General features: G+C 37.2%; 1 protein-coding gene across 3 annotated transcripts in view; it reads right to left on the minus strand.

The window, feature by feature from the left end:
• DENND1B (DENN domain containing 1B) overlaps nt 1-27,615 on the minus strand; it is a 247,935-nt gene that overhangs the window by 159,487 nt on the left and 60,833 nt on the right. For all 3 annotated transcript variants that reach the window (XM_060774564.2, XM_060774562.2, XM_060774565.2), the window contains exon 4: nt 9,784-9,833. In XM_060774564.2, coding sequence (XP_060630547.2) covers nt 9,784-9,833 — 50 coding nt within the window. The remainder of the gene's footprint in view (nt 1-9,783; nt 9,834-27,615) is intronic.

The raw sequence follows: 27,615 nt of genomic DNA on the forward strand, positions 1-27,615 counted from the left end.
ATTTATAATGTAAACCAGACTACACAATACCAATGAAAGACAAATACTTCTGTTTTCTTGCACTTGAAAGAATCTGAGGGCAATTTCAATGCACTGTGGTTTTAAATTATGTTGCTAATGGTGTTCATACAATAATACTGGCTAGTAATCAGAGATTAAAATGCTTATATTTATGCCTAAGAAACAAGCCTTACAAAAAGAAAGCATGGCTTCATAAACCAAAAAAACCTACAACAGAAGAAGAGAGGAAAGAAAATCCTTTTTAATCTCCCTAATCTTTTCGAATAAACACTGCTAGAAGTAGTGCCATTCCTCAAACTGCATTATAAGTTTGCATAAAATAATAATAACATTATTTGTAATATTCAAATATTGCATACTCAGAACTGACTGAACTGACTAGAGGGAATTAACCATGAACTTACCCAGCCACTATTATACATACTCTTCGATTTGTTTCTTTGTTTGTACACAAGACACTATAACATATCACAAGGACAATGTTTTTAATTCATTTCTGTATAACAACTAACAATCCTCAGCGATGCAATACATTGGGGAGTGTTTATATTCGTACATTCATTATCAGGACTTAATTTAAAGCTTTCTTTGAGGGCAGATAAACCGTTAACTCTTTTTAAGTATGAAAATGCACATTATCAGTGCCAAATGCAAGCTATTTGTCCTTGGAGGAAGAATGCATTTTCTTGTAGATTTATGAGAGTCTGTGTAATTCTTCAGGAATGTGAAGGGATTCATATGATAGATATTTTTTACACAAAAGTAATGAATTGCTTCTACATCTCATCTACTGATTTGATTTGTTTCCTATGAAAGCATTGCATAAATTAGTATAAAACTGATAAAAATAGAAGGAGCACAAGCGGCTAAATGTGTTTTGACCAAAAACAGGCAACAGAAATGGCATTGTCTGTAGCCTCCAACCATTCTTCTCCTGTACATGAGGCAGGGCATTGTGGACAAGCATACAGATGCAGAGTTGACTGTTCTGCTCCATAGTCTTTTAGGTAGTGCCATTTTTGCAAGGTTGTCTTTTGATCTGCCCGCTCCATTTCTGAGTCTATTCAGGGACTTTCAAGTTGACCATTCTTGGTTTGCCCCTGGAGGAAGACCCTCGTGGGGGCTATCCAGTTGGGATTTCCTGGTTTAGCTGCCCAGAGGGATACTCTTGCTGTTGCTGGGTGGACGTTAAGAGGAGTGGTGTTTCTCATGAAGCTTTTTCTTGATTTGAGTCTACTGGGAGGAGGCTGGTAGCCATGTAGTAGATGGCTTTCACTGTGTTTAATCTTATTTCTCTCAGAGTTAACAGCAACTTCCCGTCGCACATCAGAGGAGGAGGCAATGCCAGCTAGCTTGTAGAGTTTATCAATAGGTGTAGGTTTAAGACATCCTGTGATTATTCCGCATGTTTCGTTTAATGCCATGTTCACCTGCTTCGCGTACGCAGACTTGTGCCAAACAGGGCAGGCATACTTGGCAGTTGAGTAAGACAAGGCTAGGGCTGATGTACTTACTAATTTTGGGTCTGCACCCCATGTGCTGCCAGGATGTTTTCGCAATTTCTGCAGGATGTTATTGCGTGCAGCTAATTTGTGCTTGGTGTTCATGCAGTGTTTCCTATATGTTAGTGTTCGATCTAAGATGACACCAAGATATTTAGGATGGAAACAATATTCAAGTTCTTGGCCTTCCCAGGTAACTTTCAATTTCCTGTTGACTTCACAGTTGCGTAGGTGGAAAGCACACACTTGTGTTTTGGCAGGGTTAGGCTTCAGGTGGTCATCTTTTAAGTAGCTAGGGAGATCTTTCAGGGCATTAGTAAGTTGGATTTCAACTGTTTCAAAGTCTTTTGCTTGTGTTGTTAGGCCAAGGTCGTCAGCATATATAAAACTCTTTGTGAGTGGTGGTTGTGGCTTATCGTTAGTAAAGATGTTAAACAAGATTGGTGCAAGAACGCTGCCTTGGGGTAAACCATTCTTTTGCCTCCTCCATCTACTTTTCCTGCCTTGAAACTCCACATAGAAGCTGCAGTTTTCTAAGAGGGTCTGGAGAGTTTATGTAAAATCATAGTCCTGGGTAATATGGTAGACTTTCTGAACCATTTTCCTATGTTGCACTGTGTCATAGGCTGCTGTAAGGTCGACAATGTACTGATGGTTGATTGTGTTGCATTTAGAATACTGCCATGCATAATAAATTTACAACACAAATTGAAGATGTATAAAAATTAATGGCTTAATTAATGTTTTTATTCATTAAGGAAAAACCAAAACACCCATTTATAGAAGTAGGAATAGCAGAGACAGAGCAAAAAGATACAAGTTCTCGCTCTCTTCCCTCCCATTCTCTGTCTCACACAATGCTTTGAATCATGGAAATTATTGGAAGCAAACAGATAAGAAATTGAGAAAATGAGGGATTTCTTTATTTGCATAGTAAAAAAATGAATGGTGAAACTTTTTTTAAAAAAACATTCATATAGCTTTAAAAACATTTTGAAAAAATACTGCTAATTTACCTATGGCAATTTCCCATGACTACTAAATGTTCAATTGCATAAAAGAGTCTGTTAAAAGATACAAAAGACAGGCAACTACCACCTCCTTCTGTGCTTCTAGTCATCTCGTGAGCCATATACTACCTGTCAGGAGGCAGAAGAGTCAACTAAATGCAGAATATTTTGTAATCCCTAATAACATATGAACTTTAGTTAGAGATTTTGAATGTTGGTGATCTGGAAAGTCTTTATATGATCTATATTATGGTTATATTTTAAACCCCTGTTCTCTGAGGACAACAGGACTGTAAAATGTGGTTAACACCTCAAGTTTTAATCCGTGCATTTAACTGTCATATTCCTACTAAAAGAATACAATTTCTAAACATCTTAAAAGTTTATAAATGGTGCAAATTTGAGGGTGTTATAGTAACATGCAATTTGTAGTTTTAGAAAGACTTTAGCTTTCTCTGCTAAAAATACTGCTGTCTCACCAAACTGAGTCATGGCAGTTAAAGTGGTGGCAAACCGCATTTACTTGAAAATATGAATGCAGCCTAAGGCACATTCCATGCTGCCATATAAAATCCAGATTATCTACTTTGAACTGGATTATATGGCAGATAGATTCATAATCCAGTTCAAAGCAGAAAACATGGATGATCTGCTTTGATAATCTGGATTATATGGCAGTGTAGAAGGAGTTACCATACCTCTTTGCTGTTTACTTTACAGTGGCAACTTTTTTTTCTCCACAAAATAATTGCAATACTATGCAATATGAAAACAAAGGTTTCATATCAATTATTTCACTTCACTGATAATTCAAGCAGTCTTTGAGAACAAGCATCTTTCTTAAATCTGGCCATTACTTCTAGGCTACCTTTTGAGGCTCAGGATGCAGATCTCCACTTGTGTGAGAACGAAAAACTCTGACAACCTTCCCAAGATGGGAATGTGGAAACAACATCCAAAAGAATACAATTTTATCTAGACATTACATTATTTTTCTCATTTTTCAGTGGCATAATGCAATGTTACATCTTTTCATTGTAAGATGGTGCTTCTGCATTAGATTCACAAGCAGATCCTAAAGAAGAGGTCCCCAAAATAAATCCCATGGGCCCTCGAAGGTCATTTATCCAACCCCCTTACTAAACTTTAGACGTAGAGTCACCCTAAACCTGAAATGACTTGAAGGCACACAACAACAAATACTACAACAACAATCCTAATAAAAACCTTTGTATCGTATCATATATATATATTATCCACACATACATACATACACATTTTATTTTGATATATAAAAAACAGAAATATACAATCTTCAAAATTCAAATAACTGATTTACAAATATTGTTTTCCCAGTCCTACCACCTCCCTGTTTTCACCTGTGAACCGCCCACAACTTCCGACACCACGCCATACGAAACTAGTATCTAACAAAACTCTATCCTATTGATTACATTAATAAATTCCCTGTGTGTCTATTTCAAACATTTTTGACTTTAAAAAAAATACTCAAATGCAGGTTTCTATTTTCTAACAAACTCTCCATTGTTTCCTCCCCCTGAAGCCATGGGAGAGTGTTGCCATTTGAATATACTCAACAAATTTTCTTTTCCAATCTTTAAGGAGTAGTTCTTTTCCCCTTTTCCAAGACTTAGCTATTGTAATTCTTGCCACCACTAAACTATATTGACAAATTTCTACATCATCGTTACTAATTCTCTCCTGAAACAAGCCCAGTAGGAATCTTTCTGGATTTTTCTTGACCTTTTTAGAAATCATTACTAGTTTCTTTCATCACCTTTTTCCAATTTTTTTTACCTCCTTACATGTCCACCAAACATGGAAGAAGGTGTCTTTCTGCACTTTACATCTCCAACATTCTCCTCGTTGGGTTTTTATCAATTTTAACCATTAATTTAGGAGTTATATAACTTCTGTAGAACATTTTGTACAGGTTTTCTCTCATGGGCCATCTATTGAAATTTTAAACTATTGTTTCCATAAATATTCCCAATTATCCAAATCTATATTCTTCCCTAAGCCCAGGAGATCATTACTGTTTTATTTGGTTATCTCAGAGGGTATATTTTAGAATGTATTTGTATAACCTGGAGATTAATCCTTTATTTTCTTTCTCCAAAATATTCTCCAACTTGGATTTTCTTTTGGGGAACCCAATGTTAATATCTTTCCTAAATATGTCCAGTAGTTGATAATACCTAAACCAGTCATTATCCTTAGCTCTTCTCTCCCTTTTAATTTCCATTGTCCTTTTTCTTCCATTAGGTATTGCCTATACATTATCCATTCCTCATGTTGGTTTTCAGCACTGCTTTAGCCTTTGTGTTGTCAATTGTATTGTTGAAATTCAACAATAGTTGGCTATCTCATCAGCCAAAAGTAGGCCTACACCTTCCAATGAAATACTAGTAAGTTTGTGTTGGTTAAAATTGTTCATTTTAAATATTGTATCGTTCCTTCATGTGTTTTTTGCACTACGAACAAGATATGTGCAGTATGCATCAGAATTCATTCATGTTTTTTTCCAAACAGTAGTCCAGCCCCCCAACAGTATGAGGAATCGTGTACCGACCCTCTGCTTAAAAAGTTTGAGGACATCTACCCTAAAGTATAGCTTTATTTCACCAGCATGGATGTGCAGCCCAGATTCCACAAAACCTGTATGGAAGAGTAAAAATTGACAGTCATCTAAACATGTGGGTCAGTGAGAAATTATAAAAGGCTTGGGGGCCATATCGGAGGGGCACAACCCAACTGCATTCCCACTGCAAAAGAATATTTTTGTCCCAAATGCTCTCTAACCAACCTAGGGAGCTTTATGTCATTTCTAGAAAAAAGCCATTACTTGGAAGTAGATTTTTTTAAGAAGCTCTCCTAGGTCTAAAGTATCCCACTGGAGGCAAAAACCTGACAAAAATGTCCTCCACGAACCTGTGTTGAAGCAATTGTTTTGATCCTCCCCGGGAAGGGGGGGGGTAGAATCTTGGAGCCACAAAAATGTCCCTGAGTGTATTATATGGCCCCTGACTGCACTATACACACTCCTGCTCTAAATAGATCTGTCTTACAGATATATATATAATATTTTGTCTATCTTTCACAAAATCAATTTGAAATTGTCATCCATATGTTAATATTCAGTACAATGACTGAATAAAATATTAAGTGCAATATATTTTTCAAAACTTATTAGGATGCAAATAAAAATGTATGGTTGCAAGTTTGACATAAGCAATAGATTGATGTAGGGCCTTTCTCTTAAAGACAAATCAATTTGAACTTTCATTTCTTGGGAGAAAAAACCTTCAACAAGGAAGTTCGAAGATCTCATGAAACTTTCAAAAGCACGCAGATATGATTCCAACTTCTTTTATTATTATTATTATTATTATTATTATTATTTTAGTACTTCAATCCATCATACATGGATAATAAAAACATGAAATGACACAGTAATTGGTTTATCATTTTCAAAATGAAAAGATGTGCTTTTTAAGTGAAATAATGAACAACATATTGTTTCAATGTTCTTACACTATAACTTGAAGTTCTCCGAAAATTGTAATATTTATTTATTTTAATGCAAATCCCCAAATAGATTTCCTTGGTTTTTATAAAACAATTATACTAAAAATTAATTAATTCCTAACCACTGGATGGCAGTAAGAGCTCCCTATGTGCATTCAACGTGCCCAATTATCTTGTACTTTGCTAACAATTTCAAGCAGTATTTTTAATGGTTGGACTAAAAGTATTGTCTGTTTATTAGAGATGTATTATAAAATAATATATCTTATTTTTCTAAAAGTAGCCATACTGAACTCAACAAGTATGTAAAAATTAATTCCAGAGAAACAGGCTTGTCAACCTTCTTCAGGAAGGATCGGGTGTGAGTATTCTTTTATTTTATTTTATTTCCTTTTTTTGCCATGCACTAATATGAAAAAGAAGCATGAGAAGAGTGTCTGCCTTCTATTTTGAATCACTTACAGGCTTCTCCTACACAGCCACATAATCCAGATCAGAATATAGATTAAAGAAATCCAGTTCCACTCCAGAGAGTCTCCACATTTACCCTGGGGATCACAAAAAACTCTGGTGGGATCCACAGAACACCCCTCATGTCAAATCAATCCAACAGAACATCTTATTCCATTGGAAGACATGTGCTGAACTGCATCAACCCATTGGATGAGATTCAGTGATGGAACTCATCTTCCCACTAAAAGAAAGGGGAAAGTAATTTCCTCTTGGGGAGGAGGAGGAGGTGTTTATTTACTTTCCTGAGAGAGCCATATCCAAGTTCTTTATCTAAATTTTCCAGTGGTGGCACTGTGTATGTTGCTCCTGAATTTTTGCACTGCAGCATCCATACACTGGTCAGCTGCAGTGCATTTTATTGCAGAATTTGGATTGGAATTTCTCCTGACTTGTTTTTAACTGTGAATTTTCATGTGGATGCATGTAGCACGCAATGGGGTATGTTTTCTAGCCACTCCCCTTATATTCCACATCATTCTGGATTTTACAGCATGTGTAGATGCTGCCACAATTGCTAATATCTGAATCAGCATAACATAGTTGTTGTTGTCGATGGCTTTATATAGCACTTTATATGCTTTTTACATTTTGTATATTGTTTTATACGTATTATTGCTTAATGTTAATCATTTTAACTGTTTTAAGTTTTATTGCTGGTTTTTACTGGCATTGCATTTTTGTCAGAGTTGTAAGCTGCCTTGAGTCCCTTCAGGTGAGAAAGTCAGGGTAGAAATGAAGTAAATAAAGAAATAAATACATTTCTTAACTTATAGTAAGCTGAAGATGAACATATCACAGGATTTTCTTTGCAATGTTTGTTCAGAGGGACTTTACCCTTGCCTTCCTCTGACGTTAAGAGTGTCACTTGCCTAAGGCCACCCAGTAGGTTTCCATGACCAAATAGGGATTAAAACCCCAGTCTCCAGAGACGCAAACCAATGCTCAAACCACTACACTATCCTGGCACAACTGGAGTGTGTTTAAACTATTTAAAACCATAGTTTGATTCAGAATACATCCGCCAGACCAGGCATGTAGCCGGGGGGGGGGGCGCTTGGGGGGCTTCAGCCCACCCCAAAATTCTCATGGTGGTTCGCGAAAAGGCCTTACTGGTGCATTATTTAAACTGTTATGTTTATTCATATCATGATCTGATCACCATACTCAATATATCCCATATGCATGGGGGTATTGGGGTAACGATACAAAAGGTTTGCTAGGGTAGACCCTCTTTCACTCAGACTCAGCCCCCCCCCCCCCGAAACAAACTCAGCCCCCCCCCCCCCCAAATCGAAATCCTGGCTATGGGCCTGCGCAAGACCCTTAGTCATTACCTTCCCCAAGTTTCAACATCACCTCATTGATAGCTTGGTTAAAATCTGAGGCAAAAGTACTGGATTGCCTTATTGTGGATATGAAAGAGAGATGCAGTAGGAGGACACCTGATGCTGTCTTCAGCTCCTCATACAGCAAATTTCCAACTACATCTGAACAACGCCAGAGTCTCATGGCTTCTTCAAGTTGTTGTGCCATAGGCTTCCATGTGAAGTGTTTTAAGTCACCACAGAACTCTCCTAGGTTTCACACCAATGTCAAGGAAGTGTAATAATATGGTTTGGTTTCATTTGCTCTCCTAGGCAGGATTCCCACCTTTGCCTTCCGTTTTGTTTGCACACCTACCTATATTTCTAAAATTTTACCATACCTAATACTATAGGATGAGTGTGCATTATCCATAATGGGGTGTTTTGGATTTCAGATTTTTTTCGGCTTTTTGAATATCTGTATTTGCATATATGGAAATAATGAATTATCTTGGAGATGGGACCAATGTCTAAATGTCCCATTCCATATTGTGAAACCATAACAATATGCATGAAACAAAATTTGTATACACTAAGTCATTAGAAAGCAACAGTGTAAGTATTTCAGTCACCCACATGAACAATTTTGGATTTTAGAGTATTTTGGGTTTTGAATTCTGGATAAGAGATGTTCAACCTATATCTGATTTTTCAGATATTGTCTGTGTCCGTGCACACAGCAAGCCATGGTGAAGGAGACAATGGTGAAGGCAAGCCAGAGCTCTATAGGAACTCTGGCTTGTCATGAATGAGCACTGTGTTGGCATGTACTGTTTAATCATTCCTGTTTGCTGCAGGAGTTGCTAAACCAACCACAGAGTTTTACGACATGGTTGCTTTATTATATCATCCAGCAGCTTCCCGCCTCTTGTGCGTTCCCTCCCCCAAAACAGACGAAAAATCCACAGTTTTGTTTTTATGCTGCCTTCTACCCATATTTTCTCTAAGGCCATGTATTAAAAACCATGAACAATATCCAAGTAACTTGAACAACTTTTGATCAAGCAGTCTGGGCAAATGACACAATGTTTCAGTCTTATTACATAGATTATTTTTTAAAATCAGAAACAAAGATAACACAAAACTGCAACCACACAATTTTTAAAAACCGACCTGCAAAACTTAGCTAAGTTTATACACACATTGTCTTCATATAGGAAGCTTATCTGTACAATAATTACTGTAAAAATGGCTACTGCACAAAAGCCAAGCAGAAGTTGGCAAAATATATTTTGAACTATACTGGTGGGGGATATGGGGTGTTGCTGTCCAAAAACTAACTTTTTTGAATTCTGGTTATTTATTTGGTATTTTATTATAGTTCTAGCTTCAGAGAGATTGCCAGTACAATGTGATGAAATCAATCTGAAGCTTCTCCAATTCCTTCTCAACATAACACTTTAAACAGAAAATATTATGAATGCAGAACGAGGCAATTCAAAAAGCTCCCATAAAGATAGTACATTATATATGTTTTATGTCTATTGCCTTTCCAGTTCATCTGGAAGGAAGTAAACAAGAGCATGCAGTTATGAACAATTTCTTCATATGCGCACTAACACATAATATATATATTAATGGTAAAGGTATACTACACATTTATGTTTTACCATTAAGATTGTAAAGGTTATTTGGACGATTTAGTACGATGACAGGATTACAACCTGAACACCACAGTACAGAAAGCATTCTCTTCTTTATGTAATTGCATAAGCATTTGGTGTATCACAAGTCCTACAAAACAACAAGGCATATTTTCCAGTGTGTGTATTCATGTTCATTTAGTATTAGTTTTGCTTATTAAAATGCTACAGTTGAACGTACCTTAAAATGTCAAAAGGAAAGCAGAATTTGGGTATGATCTGTAGTATTTCCTGTAAATGAAGATGAAAGAATGTTAGAAATGTTTACAAATTACTGTAGTGATTCTACAATACTGTTTGCTTTTAGAAATTGAAAAATAAAGCAGTGTTTTAGCTGGAAAATAAAAGAACTTTCGTACACGTTCCTGGACTGAAATAATTGATTATTTAAAAGGAATTAAGTTGGCGCTTTGGCAGATTGCAAAGACAATGCCACAGAAACCCCAGGAGGGAAAGGCCTGGCCTGAAGGGTATTAACACCCTTCACATCCCCGCTGGGATTCCCTTCAACAAGGCCATATGGATTTTACAAGAAGCACCATACCATATGGGTAGGCCACGTCTGCTGCTACTTGTACTACAGACTAGCCACAGGGACTTCTGACAGATCCTGGCTCAAAAATCCAAATGTTGTTTCAATTAAAATGCAAGCAGAGAAAGGGGAACCAAGTTGGCAGCAAGCAGAATTTACTGAGAGCTAAACAACTCTATACACATTTCATAAGCTAATGTTTTAAAAAGCTGGAACTCCTCGGTTAGTGCAAAGCCGAAATTGTACAATTAACCCTTTGGGATAGCTGCATAAGATTCAAAACATAACCCACTATCATTTTAAAAAGGGAATAAATAAAATGTATCATGTTTTTACAATGATATACACTTTTTCTCTCTTTTCCAATCTCTATTACAGTTCTGCAGCATGTATAATGTGCCTAAATATAAAAAGAGTCCAATTTGATTTTGGAAATTATACAGCGTCTCAAAAATTAAGCGGTATAATAACAGCAACTGTCACTCAAACTAGTCAACATTACTATGGTACAAGGATCTTTTACAGAGAGTTGCTTCACACAAAATATTAGTATATGGTTTGCACTGTGTCATCCATGTGTTTGCACTCACAGGAAGAAAATAAAGAGAAAGTAGAAGATGTGAGATATATATTGAGATGAATATAAGCAAGTGCGGTAGCATGTACATAGATTGTACTGCAACTTAGGGTTAAACATGTGTTCCTTATATTCATGGAAAAGAGGGGAAAGTTCATAGGAAGAGGGCAACTAAACTAGGGTATCCCAAATCCACAGAACATCATATATCAGGTTGTTTCAGATATCAGGTTTACATTTACACCGAAGTAATAATTCCATACTGCCTCTAAAGATCAACTTAGAGTTTTCAGATTGGGCACAAGGCATTTTCAAGAAAGTCTGGACATATACACTCCCATCGAAAACGTGATCCAATCTGGTAGAAGTATTCAACATAACTGATATATCAAGTTTAAACTCTTCATTTTTAGCTCTCAGGTTCTATTTAACAGTGTCAACATTGACTTTCCCGAATTTCTTATACATTGTACAAACTGACTTTAAAAAATAATTATCAGGTGTTAGCTGTCTGTAAGATAATGGCTTTTCCTATTCATTTCCATGTAAGAGACCATCATTATATACAGTACCCCAGTATACACCTGGTGTAATACCACACATGGAGTAAAATGGATAAAATCAGGAAACTAGTCATACAGAAACTCTAAATGCCCACCTATTCAAAACTGAACTGGACTTCTGAATTTGTTATGACTAAAGAATACTGGGTGGTTAAACCAGATTAAACTTTCTTTATCATAAACCTTTCTATTTCAAAAGTCAAAGCATGGCTTTTGAAACTATTTCAAAGCTTATGTATGTTAAAGGAAAATAAAATTTTGGCAATCCATATTATTTGGATTTTTTTCTTTTTCTTCTAGTTTCAAAATGTCCTCTGTCCTTAAGTCACTAATTCTGGCTAAAAGCAAACCATGGTTTGATAATCAGATTTTGCAGCTGGAACTTTATCTTTCCAAATATAGTTTTTTTCCACATCTACTCCTTTCTAGGCATTAAGTACTAAGGAAAACTAAGGTTACCCTACACATGTTTTCATATAATCACTTCAAGATACGGTTTCTTTCTGTTTAGAAGAATATAGTTTTCAGGCTTACAAAGGAACCATGCTTGGAGCTAATACATATGCAACACTAAACCATGATTAAAGGGAGAATCAAAAAGCAGAAATCACTCCAGAGAAAGGCAACAGGTACACATTGCCAAGGCTATCTTCTGAAGTGGTAGCCAACATTTCAAGTAGCAGGTATTACATCTGTAACAGAACCCTTTTAATGTTGCCTGTTTTGTTTTCAGCAAAGGCGAATGCTTATGTTATTTTATATATGGCAATTAAGTTAGACATAAAAATCTTATCAAAAGGTTTACCAAATTACACCAAACTCCACAAGGCAAACAAATTTGGTGCTGGACAATACTCAAATTATTTAGATTAGATTATATACTCAAGTGATTAATATAATGTGTTGTTGACAAAGCTATACTTAGTCCATACCACCTTCACATTAAAAGCACAAAAGCCACAGTTGCTGAAATCCTGCTAAATCCTGTTCTGTTCCTCAGCCCAAAATAACTATTACTGTTTTCGCCATAACAGATAAATGGATCCATTCCTTCTGCCACATTGTGGAGGCAAACCAATGCCAAGACTTTCCCAGTGTTGCCTTCCCTCCCTTCCTTCCCTCCTGCTATCCTCAGTCGGCACACACACACACACACACACTCACACATGCTCTCACACACAAACTTCTGCAAAACACAACCTCAGCTCGCTTCCCAACTGGCAGGATCATCCCTCAGGGGACAAGTCTTTAAACCTCCGCACTCTTTAAAATTCAACCAGCCAGCAGGTCTGTAGACTAGTGTATAAACAGTATAGGGAGAAAAATCCTCGCAGCTTATGTCAGTGACAAAGCAGCTCAGCAGTTGACTGTTTTTCCCTTGACAGTGTAAGCCAGGTTTACACAGATCAATAGACGGAAGCTTACCTAGCTTGCAGGGCTCAGTTTCCTGCCTTAATTACAGGTACTATTCATATTTTTAAAAGAAGGAAAATAATACCCCTTCCAGAAGGCTTTTAATGCCTGGCGTTCAATGGCTTCAAAACATTCATTACGTGGTGAAGAAATAATCATAATAAATTCAAAAAACATTACGTCTTTTAAATTTTGTTTTCCATAGCTCGGACACACTTCCCCTGATGGATATTGGTTCCATGAAGAATAAAACATTGTTAAACTTGTACTTAAGGCAAGCCTTGGCTGGTAGACAGACCAAACTGACATGTTAACCGCTGTCTCTTATTATAAAGATGGACTGAAGTGCTCATTCTTGTTAATGGGGAAAAAATATTGGTACTGAGTGCACAAGAAAGATGCCTGGTGGATAATGTCTTCAGGAAACATCACAGACACATCAGGATGGAGTTATGTTCAGGAAAACCAGGGAAATAAAAGCGTTTTAGAATATATTGCAGTGACTAAGAAATCTGGCATTTATGCTGAAGAAACAAAACTGTCAAACCAGCCAGCCGCTAGTCTGCTTCTTAAAATGGCTTAAAGGGCCCGCAATTTAATTAGCTACTTTTATACAAATACTAAATACTGCCCTGCTAAAAAAATGATGTATTTTCTTGAATTACCACTTGTTCTACGACATATATAATTGAACTGCAAAACAAAAAGATTAAACACTGCACCTCTGCAGAGGGAAAAATAAGTGTGTATATACTGTTTTAATATTTGTATATTTAAGTTGTATTGAAATGCTTTTCATTGTGAGCCACTTTGAGTCTTCATACGGAGAGAAAAAGCAGGATATTTATTTTTTTTATTTATTAATTATTCAAACTTATATGCCACCTCTCCCCTAGGGCTCGGAGCGGCTTACAAGAATGGCTAAAATCTAAATATAAATATATCCTGCTTTTATATTTAAAGCACAGAACAGTAATTTGCAAAATACAAAAGTTTATTATATTGTATTGTCGAAGGCTTTCATGGCCGGAATCACTGGGTTGTTGTAGGTTTTTCCGGGCCATATGGCCATGTTCTAGAGGCATTTTCTCCTGATGTTTCGCCTGCATCTATGGCAAGCATCCTCAGAGATAGTGAGGTCTGTTGGAAGTAGGAAAATGGGTTTATATAGTCATTCCACAGATATATAAACCCATTTTCCTATTTCCAACAGACCTCACTACCTCTGAGGATGCTTGCCATAGATGCAGGCAAATCGTCAGGAGAAAATGCCTCTAGAACATGGCCATATAGCCTGGAAAAACCTGCAACAACCCGGTTTTATTATAATTATTTTTCCCTGGCTCTTCTTGTAATCTTCATTTGAATTCAATGCAACATAATCTGCCATTGCATTGAGAAAATTCATATTAAAGTCACCCTCATTACAATGATGTTTCAGTTGTATGCACACATCTGTTTATCACCTCTCATCCTCAGTTGCTTCATTGGATTGAGCAGGAGAGACACTGTCACAAAGCTAAAAAATCAAGGGCCTTATATGACAGGCATGTGACTTATAGATTTGTGACATGAGTGGTCTGTGGGGCAGGTCTGAATATGGAAAATAATAAGGGGGTCATAAGGGTATAATGGTTTTTAATTATAATTCTGGGAATCATAGTTCGAATTCCCATTCGGACATGAAAACCACTGGATGAACTTGGGCAATCCCATTCACATAATAAGGCAACAGCAAACCTCCTCTGAAAAATCTTGCCAAGAAACCACCTAACAAAGTCACTTTATGATGGTCTCTATATGTCCCAAATGTCTTGAGGAAACTTAGCTATGTAGAAATTTTCAGTTTCTAGGTTCTGCCTTCTGTAAGGGCAGGAAAAAGCAAAATTACAGTGTGCTAACTGGACTTCTGTCCAGACACCCTTTGATAAACAGCTGCCTTTCAAGGAGATGAGACACATGAGCATGATCTACAAGCAATCTTTGGGATAAATTTCATTCAGACCACTTTCAACATATGCATAAGGAAAAGTATTTGGAAAAGTGGCCAAAATGTGGCACTGTAATTCCAAAATCAAAATATGTACCACTAGTTTTTGGTCTTCTTTTCTCTCTTCATAGCTTGTTTTCTATCCCAGAAGTTTTGATTTAGATCAACAAATGTAATAAAAGCAGATGATAAAATGCTGCAGGTACGGCCACCATATAAAATATTATCCCACATAGAAAGTACTGCAGAAACACACAGAACAAGAGACAGGTTATAGCTTAATCTACATCCAGATATACCGATTTTCAACTTACAAAGAAATTTGTATAGAAAATTTATATCCACATTCAGAAGTGGCATATTCTCTGTTATCACTACTTATTATTATTCTTCCAAAATCTTGCACGTGTCCTACATGTACAACATATCTTTGCACCACATTGTTACGTTGTATATGTAGGACACACGTAAGATTTTGGAGGAAGAGTAATGTATCTAGCCTATTTACTGGGCCATGCACACAAATGACTCCCTTGGAATAAACATTATTAATGGTTAAACATATCTATGCTCCCAAAAATATTGCCGCTAGGTCCTCCAGTGTGATTTTATGGTATGCTTCTGTTCCTAGTATAGCCAAGGTATAGGATTCCCTATTACCCATGGTTTCAGGTATCCATGGTGTGTGTGTGTTGGACTGTATCCCCTGCATATATGGGGATCATACTGTACTTTAGCACTGATTAATACTCTGCGATAGAAACAGCAATGTTTCTCTATCCCAGAACCCTCCACAGTCCAGGAGGAAGAGTAAAATGTTTGTTAGCCAATTGATTTAAAGCAGTTGTGCTTTCACTCTGGTAGGTGGCCCGATATATACCCAGGAATCAGTGCAAGTCTGGTAAATTATTATTATGTTTATTTATACCCTGCTTTTTCTCTGCACAAGGAGACTCAAAGCAGCCAACCCTATCTACAACTGTACCAAATAAAGATGTGGTCTTTTTCCCTCCAAATTATTGTCTCACTCTAGTTTCTGGGTTTGATTTATGGAGCATCTCTTGCATCTGAACATGTGATGTATACTCCAATAAATGTAAGTGTTTCAGGTGCCATATAATACTGTTTTTAAACAGAAACAGTATATAAGCATCACACAAAAACAAAAGACCCTTTTCTGGCTATTCTTCTGAGAAGACTATAGGGCAAAGTAGTCAAAGCAGTAGCAGCAGTCATGACATCGGTATCTCCAATGACCATAAGTCAAAATACACACTTTTCATCCTCTCTCCTTTATTGATACAACAACCTTGTGAAGTAGATTAGACTCTGAGTGGCTGACCTAAGATCAACCAGTGAGTTTAAATAGTTCAGCGAGGGCTGTCATCTGGATTTCCAGTACAATAATGAATGAATCATACAGATTCCCAAGGCAAAGCAAACGTTCCTGCAAAGATATCAATACTGTATGTGCTTTATAGTTAATATAAATGGTAACTCTGTTAATTCCAAAAATAAACACATTTATACAGGAAGGAAAGCAATATCACAATATCACCCTGTTGAGTGTTACCACCTTCAATGTAGCATAAAGGATTAGTGGCACTATTCAATAAAGTAGCAATTGTGAACAGAAAACAAGCAGTGACTGATATCAAAATCCACTTTGTATTTGTTTGTATATTTTCCCATTACTATATACATAAGTAGCTTGGGTTATTTTATTAAACAGCTATTGCTGCTACTACCACCATGACTACTAGAATAGTAGCAGCCAGCTGAAGATGTGAGATCTAATAATAATAATAATAATAATAATAATAATAATACTTTATTTGTACCCCGCTACCATCTCCCCAAGGGACTCAATGCGGCTTACATGAGGCCGAGCCCAAACACAACAATACAGGCAACAATCACAACAATACAAGCAATTAAAATAGAAAATAAATGAAAAACATATAATATTATCAATAAGACAACATACAATTAAAACTGTGGGAAGGCCAAATGTAAAAATTAAAATTCGAAAAGTGCTGAGGCATGCACGAAAAGGTGATAGTGGTGTTTGTGGAAGACATACGAGCAGACCTAAAAGTATAAAGTGCTTTGGAGGGACAAAGTGCTATGGGATCATTATTCCGGGAAGGCACACGGATTCAAGCTCCTCCTGAAGACTGCCAGAGTTGGGGCCTGCCTGATGTCCTTAGGGATTGAGTTCCAGAGTCGAGGGGCCACCACCGAAAAGGCCCTCTCTCTCATCCCACCAATCGTGCCTGTGATCGAGAGCAGGGCCTCTCCAGATGAACGAAGAGATTGTGTGGGTTCGTATACAGAGATGCGGTCACGCAGGTAGGCGGGTCCCAAACCGTCCAGGGCTTTGAAGGTAAGAACCTGCACCATGAATTGGGTCCGGTAGATGAATGGCAGCCAGTGGAGCTCCTTGAACAGGAGGGATGACCGCTCCCTGTAAGGAGCCCCAGTTAACAACCTGGCTGCCACCCATTGGATCATCTGAAATCTAGCTATTACATCCTCTTCAGATTGTTGCCATGCACACTATATAAGGCTTTGGATATTTTTTAGAAACTACAGAGCCAGGATGCTGTACCTAGTCTGCATACCACAGAAAACTCACAATCATTTTGTTGCAATACCTTTACTGGCACTGATCTTTGAGGACCAGAAAGCAAAGTTAGTCAAATTTTCAGTAAATTTTATTATAGCCTTTTTAAAACCATTGTATTGACTATGAAATTCAAGGGCTTGACACAAATCAATATGAGATTTGAAGGCAACTGAAACTTAAGAGAGTCAGTATGGTGTAATCACTTGAATGTCAGATGAGGATTCAGGAGATAGGGTTCAAATCTCTGCTTGAATATGGAAAGCCACTGAGTATCTTTGGGTAAGTCACATACTCTCAGCCTCGTATGAAAGCCAAGAAAACCCTGTGATGCTGTCACCTAAGCTTAGAGTTACCCAAGTCAGAAACTATCTTAAGGCAAACAAAACACACATTTCAGTCAGTTTAGTCATTTTGAAATCTAAGGAGATAGGCTTGATTTGCTCTAGTTCTTATTTGTCTTTTTAGTAGACCACAGTATCTGCAGAACTATTCTCCAGCATCACATTTCAAATATTCTCCCAATCAGCTTTCTTCACTGTCCAACTTTCACAACCACACATAGTTCTTTTATATTTATCTTTCCAAGTCCTAAGCCTTTATTGATTTGCTGACTGCAGTCTCATTCTGATCAATGAACCACAATCCAAAATGTTTGAATTAAAGTTATGTAAATGATCTGCGGTCATTATTTTTCTTTTCTTAATGTCCAACTGTAAGCCTGCCTCTGAGTTTTCTTCCTTTACTTTCTTCAGTAATCAAGCCATTCTTTGCTATTTTTGGCAAGTACAGTAATATGTTTTCATCTTCATGTCTTAAATTGTTGGTGTGTCGTCTTCCAGTTTTCACGCATCCTTCCTCAAAGTTTAAATGTACTATTTATTTATTTGTTTATTTATATCTCACTTTTTCTCTCCACAAGGAGACTCATATCATACATATATGCAGAATATATATATTGTATATGTACTATATATATTTAGTGTACAAGAAAAACAGGTGCAACTTTGCCTGACCCCACTTACCAATGAGAAACAATTTCACTTGTCCTGAGTACAGATTACACATTAGGAAAGTCAAATGTTGTGGCACACCCATTTCTTTAAGAGCGATCCATAGGTTTCCATGATCTAAACAATCAAAGGCTTTGCTATAAAGCAATGAAATGTAGGCAGTTTTTTTCTTTCTGAAATTCTTGGTATACTCCATGATCTAATGTATATTTGCAATATGAAACCTAGTGCCCCTTCCTTTCCTGAACCCTGATTGGACATCTGACCCTATGGTAAAAGTCTTTGCTGTAGAATTTGAAGTTTCACTTGGCATGCATGGAATTAATGCCATGTTAATGCAGTCTTTAGTGCTGTCCTTGGGGATTGGAATGTATATTGAGAACTTCCAATCTGTAAACCATTGTTTAGTTTCCCATATTTGCGCACTGATTTTAGTCAGAACTAAAGTAGATTCTCTCTCTGTAACTTGGTACGGCTTTACTGGTGTGCCACCTATTCCTGGTAATTTATTATCCCAAGAGCAAATGGTTCTTCATTTTGAAAATTTTGAAGATGAAACTACAATTTTAGAAAGATATGGGGAAGCCTCATTTAACCTAGTAGATATGGTCCTGAACTTTACTTTTTTAACAGAAATGTTGGTACCAGAAGGATTAAAAAACCATAGAATCAAGAGACCTCATGGGCCATCCAGTCCAACCCCCTGTCAAAGAGAAGGAAAATCACATTCAAAGCACCTCCAACTGATGGCTACCCAGCCTCTGTTTAAAAGCCTCCAAAGAAGGAACCTCCACCACAGTCCAGGGCAGAGAGTTCCACTGCTGAACAGCTCTCACAGTTAGGCAGTTCTTCCTAATGTTCAGGTGGAATCTCCCTTCCTGTAATTTGAAGCCATTGTTCTGTGTCCTAGTCTCCACGGCAGCAGAAAACAAGCCAGCTCCCTCCTCCCTATGACTTATACATGGCCATCCTATCTCCCTGCAGCCTTCTCTTCTGCAGGCTAAACATGTCCAGCTCTTCAAGCTGCTCCTCATAGGGCTTATTCTCCAGACTTGATAATTTTAGTCGCCCTCCTCTGGACACATTCCAGCTTGTCAACATCTCCGTTCAATTGCAGTGCCCAGAATTGAACACAGTATTTCCAGGTGTAGTCTGACCAAGGCAGAACAGAGGGGTAGCATAACTTCCCTGGATCTAGACACTATACTCCTATTTATGTAGGCCAAAATCCCATTGGCTTTTTAAGCTGCCACATGACATTGTTGGCTCATGTTTAACTTGTTGTCCACGAGGACTCCGAGATCTTTTTCACATGTACTGCTATCAAGTCAGGCATCCCCCAATCTGTATCTTTGCATTTCATTTTTTCTGTCTAAATGCAGTATCTTGCATTTGTCTCTGTTGAACTTCATTTTGTTAGTTTTGGCCCAACTTTCTAATCTGTTAAGATTGTTTTGAATTCTGCTCCTATCTTCTGGAGTACTGCTATTCCTCCTAATTTGGTGTTGTCTGCAAACTTGATGATCATGCCTTCTAATCCTTCATCTAAGTTATTAATAAAGATGTTGAACAGCACCAGGCTCAGAATGGAACCCTGCAGCGCTCCGCTCATCACTTCTTTCCAGGATGAAGAGGAGGCATTGATGAGCACTCTCTGGGTTCATTCACTTAACCAATTACAGATCCACCTAACCATAGTTTTGCCCAGTCCACATTTGAATAGTATGTTTGCCAGAAGGTCATGGGGGACCTTGACAAAGGCCTTACTGGTACGCTACATCCATATATCCATAGCATTCCCTGCATCTGACCAACTACATGAAAAGAACAGGGACAAGCTCATATACCATAAAAAAGAAAAGCAATCCAAATGTTTCCACTAACTTTCTATTTATATGCAAGATTAAATGCCCGAGCCATATAAGGAAACAAAATTACTTTGAGCCACCTTGAGATCATTTGGATGTTTCTTCCAAAATGCATCCCTGGTTGAAGGTTTTTTTTTTTCCTTTTAACAGACTACTTTTCTCATGATTTTCATTCTGGTGGTAAAATGTACAGATCTGTGCTTTCTCCAGCTCTGTTTCCCCCAGTATCTAGATAGAACTGAATGCAAGTATTCAGAACTATAGAGAATCCTCAAATTATATCATCATTTATCTTTGCTGAATTAGAGTGACTCATACCATAATGATATGTGACTAATGGTAAATTTATCCTATTATTAAAATTAGGAAGAAAGCCACACTCTAGCCTTTCATACAAAGCTGCCAAAATATTTTGATGCTGCATAAAGCAGAGATAGCCTAAAGCTTTGGTAGCTTTGGTACAAGAGTATGAATCCTGTTGTTTTGAACTACAAGTCCCAGAAGCCTAGCTATCTAACCCAATGGTAGGGAATGTTGAGAATAGTTAATCCAGAACATTTGGAGGCCCTTGGAATTGATCACATTGTGAAATAACCTTCTAAGAGGAGCAAGGTCCTTCTACTGATAGGTAAAGCCGTTTCCATACATGCCTGCGTTGTTGTTCAAATTGCCTTGACTGGCTTGATAGCTGTTTTTGGGGTTTTTTATAGGTATATTCTTAACTATAATTTAATTATTTTTATGTTTAATTTGATATTACCTGTGTTACACCACCTTAAGTAATGCATCTTGGCAGCAAGACAGTAAGAGAGAGCCAAATAGTTGTTAAACATGTATTCAAAATTGCTTTACAACTTAAATCATCAGTTTAAGTTTGGCAACCTTCATTCTTTGTGTAACTACCAGAAAGAATGATCCAGGCACTAACGTTCTACAACATGTAAATCAAGTAAGCACTGAAAAGTTGCAGAAGTGAAAATAATGTTTTGATCCTATAACTGAAGAAGAAAAAGTTGCACAATTCTAGGCCCATAGAAATAGCTGACAATTTTGCGGCTGCAGCAAAATATGTCTCTATACGTATGATTCAAGATCTGTTATCTGATGAGATTCCATGTTATTTTGAGAACAGCAAACACAGCAAGATACAATACCTCTCGTGTGTGAGTCATATTTGTGCAGTATCTAATTAGTGGATCTCTAAGTGCTATAGTAAGAATGACGAGTAATTTATAGAACGACACCATCATATCTTTACAATGAAACTGAGAAAGGAGAGACAGAAGGGGATCTAACACCTTTATCTGCCCTGCCTTCAGACATACAAATGGATGCAATTCACAAGGCTTTAGAAACACCATATGGAAATAGTGAAACTAGAAATTAGTGATTGGGTGGATTCAGCAATGGAATGGAATCCCAGCTCTTCTGAATGTTCATTCCAACTCTGTCCACAATTTATATGGTTATTACAAAGCAGAACTGCTATTAAACCTATTATTTAAAAACACACATACACAATCCGATCACACAAAGTCATAAATACAAGAAAGGTAATATGAAAGTCAAATAATAGTTTGGTTTTGCATGTTTGAATCTAGTGGGGGGGGGGGGAGAGAAGGGGGACCCCAGATTATTTGAATGCAACGTAGTTACTAGAATACACTATAATACAGAAATTTCTTCCAGAAACATAGATTATACTAAACTTCCATTGCTACTGGTTGTACAAGAGGATCCTGGGAGAAACTCCCCCAAAAGTTATTTGAAATAAAGCTAGATCATCGGGAGGTAAAAGCCATTTCCAGATGTTCATTGAATTGATGCCAGAGGGGGAAAAAACAGAATCATACCCGCTGTCCATGCTCCCCAGAATTTGTAGAGGTTAAGAGTAAGGACAATGGAGATAATCCCTATTTTACACACACACACTCAATGAACACTTGAAAAGGACAAAGCTGACTTGCATGCTCAAGTATTTTTCAAGTCAGAAGCAAAACCACAAAATTTCAGTAGTTTCTATATATACAAGAAATGTCTAAATATGCAAAACATGTTAAGAGAGTCTGTGTGTACACACACATATATGTATATATACATACACACTTAGGTCTATGGGAGTAATTAATTACAAGGGGTAAGAAGAGAAAAGAAGATGGAATTCACTCGAACCTTCAGACAGATTTAAGTAAGAACCCAAGAGAAACTAAAGTTCATTTTTACTCATAAATCATATTTAAGACAAGCTGACTTTTCCTACTACATAACACTTAGAGTAAAAGATGAGAGACTTTGATAATGGCTGTTTCTTCTGGACAGGAAAGAGGAAACCAGTGAAACAGGTGCCATATGCCTATTGAAAAACACATTATTAGGCATACTATTCAGAAAGAAATCGAGGAGCCTTTCCTAAAGACGCTACTCTTATACTGAACAATAATTATTTTGTCCAATGCAATGAATGTTGAACACATCTCCATTTGCCTTTTTATTACAGAAGTGCTTAAGGCAGTAGATATAGGCCAAATCTAGCATTCAGATTTTGTTGGTTAATACGTTCTATATTGTCCTGTATTAAATTAAATGTTACACTTGATAAAAATGAGATTTTTTAAATAGAAAGTGCTCTGTAATATTACAGCTGTACAATAAAATGGGTAACATATGCATACAGTCTATTAAAATGCACATAATTTATCTGACTCAAAATGAAAACATATCTAACAAGTAATTCTATTCATCTGGCCCTTTTTCACCCAGCCTTAAGATATACAAATGCATGCCTTTTCACCAGAACACAGCAGCTGGGAATGAAAAGAAAGCATTCAAATGATCATTTTCACATCATATTCCATCGTCTTTTCACCAGCTTCTTCTCTGTCTTTCTTTGAGCCCCATTCTATTACAAGAGAGCTGCTTCTTAGATCAATTCATATTTCCATAATCCACACTGCTGTTTCTCCCTCTTCTCCCCAGGGTAGACTAACCCCTACATCCAGAACTGTGGCTTACAACTGTCATTAAGACCTATAACAATAACAAGATAACAAAAGAGGTGGTCAAGATGAGGTTTGCCTACACCATATGCTGATCAAGTGCAACATTTTACATTGGTGGAAAAGGCTATAAAACAAAACCATGATGAACCTAACAATACATGTGCTTGGACTTGCCACCTGTCCCTCTATCTGGAAGAAAAGTCAACATTTTTAATGGCCAAGTATCTATTTGCAGAGACACAGGAAGTGTACAAGTGATATTATTATGTGCTCAGGGATGAATGGCATGAATTAAAAATCCTTCCAACTCTTAGACTCCAAATATCAATGTATCCCCCTCCAATCCCTGATGTGTTTATTTGTTAAAATTAGAGCCAAGCCCTAGAAAGTGTAGAATATTTTCCCAAAATAAGAACAATACCTCATGGTATTCATAAAATGGAATTGACTGACCAGTGCGCTCATCTACTAGTTATAATTTAATGATAACATGTAAAACAATTCAAGTTTAGGAGTCTGTTTCTAATTTCCATGTATTTATTGCAAAAGATCCACAGATATATGGTATATTTTACCTAATATTAAGTACAGTTTGATAAATTTTACCAAATTAAACTGCAGCTTATATAAGAATTAAAATTACATATTTCTGGTTACATTGAGAGTTTTCTTAGTTTTAACAAGATCAGATTTTTACTAGACACAGTATGCAAAAACTGCGTACTTAAAGTTGATTTTTATCTAATTTTCGATTCAGATAAAGAATGCAACTCTACAGTTGTAGCTACTACTGAAACAAGAGGCTACTAGAAACAGAAATATCAGTTGAGTGTCTTTTATCTGGAATTCTGAAATCCAAAGTAGTCCAAACTTTTTCCTGCACAAAGCTATAAAAATATAGAATGAAGTTATCTTCAGACTATATGTATAAAGAGTATATGAAGCATAAATAAATTCAGTGTTCGGATTTGGATCCTGTCTCAATGATCACACATTTTTTACTTATATGCAAATACAGGTATTCAAAAATTTAAAAAAATCTAAATCCTAAACACATTTGGATGCCTCAAGCATTTAAAAGAATGTACACTGTCCGTCCTCCTTCCATTTTTATCCTTTTAATAATAGTTACAATGTCGACTACTTCTGAAAAATGTAGTTAAGGTAGACAATATATTAGGTTCTTGTGGGTTTTTTCGGGCTATAGGGCCATGTTCTAGAGGCATTTCTCCTGACGTTTCGCCTGCATCTATGGCAAGCATCCTCAGAGGTAGTGAGCAAGCATCCTCACTACCTCTGAGGATGCTTGCCATAGATGCAGGCAAAACGTCAGGAGAAATGCCTCTAGAACATGGCCCTATAGCCTGAAAAAACCCACAAGAACCTAGTGATTCCAGCCATGAAAGGCTTCGACAATACATTAGACAATATATTCTCAGGGTTAAAGAGCTTTCAAAGATGCTTGCTTCCTAACTCCTTGGGTGGGAGGCACTGTGTGAATGAGCATGAGCCCAAAACAAACTTATTCCCATTATGAGAAATGATACCTTTTTGTGACAACTGAATGTAGTTAATACCTGGCCATATAAGAATGTGGTCACCATATATTGACTGCTAACTTGAAGGCATATATATTCACAGACCCATGTGCTCGTCTCCAACTATTACATTTCTGCCAGGAAATATATGCTTTTTAGAATCCTATTCCAGGCAAAGTACCACATTCCAATCTTCCCAATTATAGGAATCAATTTTCTTTCTATGTTTCTTACACATTTGCTTCCAACCTTGCAGTTTCCGTACTAATGGAAGTTAAAGCTAGTGGATGTCATGAAGACATTGCCTAATCAAAACTACAGTTTCAAAATACATTATTTAGGGAAGGAGTTTGACAAAGTTCAGTCTGCAGACTGCAGGTGGTCTGCTCAGAGACTTCTTGCACTGTTGTACGAGGGGCATTTTTTAAGTAAGGTCCGTTTTGTTGTAGACACTAGTAGTTCGCACGCATACCGCAACGAGTGCGTGCGTCGTGTACCAGCATGCCTCGGGAACAACTGTGCTCAGTTTCCACTCTGTCGCTAACCTGTACGATTCTGTTCTGTGCTTTAAAAATGTTTAAGACTATCAATTCACCCGCCGCATGTGAGGTTCGCTCAGTGATATGGTTTTTGTCAGCAAGGAACCTGCCTGCTGCAGAAATTCATCGACAGATTTGTGAAGTGTACGGTTATACTGTTATGAGTGAAAGTAAAGTGCGTAAGTGGGTATGACAATTCAAAGATGGCCATGACAGCATCCATGATGAGGATCGCTCCGGTCGCCCTTCTTTGATTACAGTGAACTCTTGGTTATCGGAGCAGGCGGCAAGTTTTTATGAAGAGGGTATTTTAAAATTGGTTCAGAGGTATGATAAGTGTTTGAACAAACTTGGCAACTATGTCAAAAAATAGAGTGAAGTATGTACTTTCTGAAAATAAATTTACTTTTTTGAAATAAACTTTCGTTGTGTACTTATGTTCAAATGGACCTTACTTAAAAAATACCCCTCGTATTTGGAGTTACTTCCAGTTTTGACTCTTCTAGACCAAAACTTGGCTTTAGGTAATGACCAAAAAATGTCCAAAGATACTCCTTTGCACTGTAGGCCTCCCATCTGGATGTTATCCCTATCGACAACCTGTTTTCTGTTATTGAGAGATGATTGCCACCAAGAGAAATAGCAAAAATCTAAGCAGGAAATTTCAATGTTCACTTCAAAATGGTCATTTGAGTATTTTCTTTTAAAGCATTCCCTATATTGGAAAATTGAGAGAAGATATATTTGTTTTATTAATTGGGATATTGATTGGGGTGGTGAACAAAATAAATTAAAAGGAGATTTTTGTGTAGCGTTGATTTTTTAGGGTGAGTTGACCAAAAAGGCCTTCAGGACTAATTCCTGCTTCTGAACTCTACATTTTTGGAAGGCAAAGGGAATAGTCACCTTGCATACGTCCACAGAAAGGTCTCCGAGTATATTCCAGGACTCCATTATGGTTTGGGTGGATAGGCACCTGGGGCATTCTTGCCACAAATTTGCTCAGGGAGAATGGAAAGAACAGGAAATAAATGAATGCTGACAAGCAAAAAAAGGGGGGGGGGAACGGATGAGGGAAAAGAAGGGCCCCTTTCTTGCGAAAAGCTGCTGGAAAAGGGAAAATGTGGGACTATTCTGTGAAGACTTCCAAGAGAGGAAATATGCTGCTTTGATAGTGGAGAGAGAGATGTTGTATTTTATTCTTCCAAAAATGTGTCAGACAGTTCCATGACTTTTCTGCAAGCAAGCATTTCAAACCACTTAGATTCTCCAAGGCTTTATTCAAGAAAAACTAAGCAATAGATGAAGTCAGCTTCTGACTCAGCTGCCCAAGGATAACCTTGAGCAAAGCCACGCTTTCTCCATTTCAGAGGAAGGCAAGGGCAAATTCTGCCAAGAAAACCCCATAATACACAGCTTGTGCTTTGTGTACACACATAAGGCACAAGTTGTGTATCACAGGGTATATGTACATTCAAGTTGCCTGTTGACTTATGGTGACCCCATAAACTTCGTAGGATTTTCTAAAGCAAGGAAAACTCAGAAGTGGTTTAGTCAGTTCTTTCCTCTAAAATATAGCCTACAGCACTTGGCATTCCTTAGGAGTCTCCTATCCAAGTACTAACTGAACCTCCTTGGCTTCCAAGACCAGACAAGGTCTGGCACCTTTAAGATATTTAGGCCCTAGGAATACCATAAATCAGAGATGACTCGAAGGCATGAAATAACAATAAAGATTCATAAGATCTAGAACTCTAAAGGACTTCTTGACATACTCGCTCCCAAGAGTTGTTTACCATTAGACCAGCACTCAAGCTCTCTCAATACTAGTTACTTGTGGAACAAATCTCCACCTTAACCAGGCAATGCTGCTTATTTAGTTGGTATAACACAAGTTTCCCTGATAAGATTCCAGATACTACTATTCTGCTATTGGACACCAAGGTTTAAATTATTGGAGTGTTGGATCATGTAGAAACACACATATATTTCCGATATACAGGCAGAGTCTGAGTTACAAACATCCGATTTACAAACAACTCATAGTTAAGAAGAGGGGTGAGACAACAGGAAGTGAGAGAAATCTACCCCTAGAAAGGGAAAATCGCTCCTGAAAGAGTTATCACAAGGAAAAGGGGGCTCCACTGAAGCTTTATAACCAATCCTTGTTTCCACAACAAGTCATTTTTTTCTAAACCCAATTGTCACAAGAGACAGAAAGTGAGGTGAAAATGTATTATTATCATTACCAGTTGTTATTTCTACTATTATATTTATTTATTTATTTATTTACTGTATTTGTATACCGCCTTTCTCAGCTAATCGGCAACTCAAGGCAGTTATAATAGTTGCACA

The sequence above is a fragment of the Anolis sagrei genome, chromosome 4 (genome assembly GCF_037176765.1).
Source record: "Anolis sagrei isolate rAnoSag1 chromosome 4, rAnoSag1.mat, whole genome shotgun sequence".
NCBI classification, from domain to species: domain Eukaryota; kingdom Metazoa; phylum Chordata; class Lepidosauria; order Squamata; family Dactyloidae; genus Anolis; species Anolis sagrei.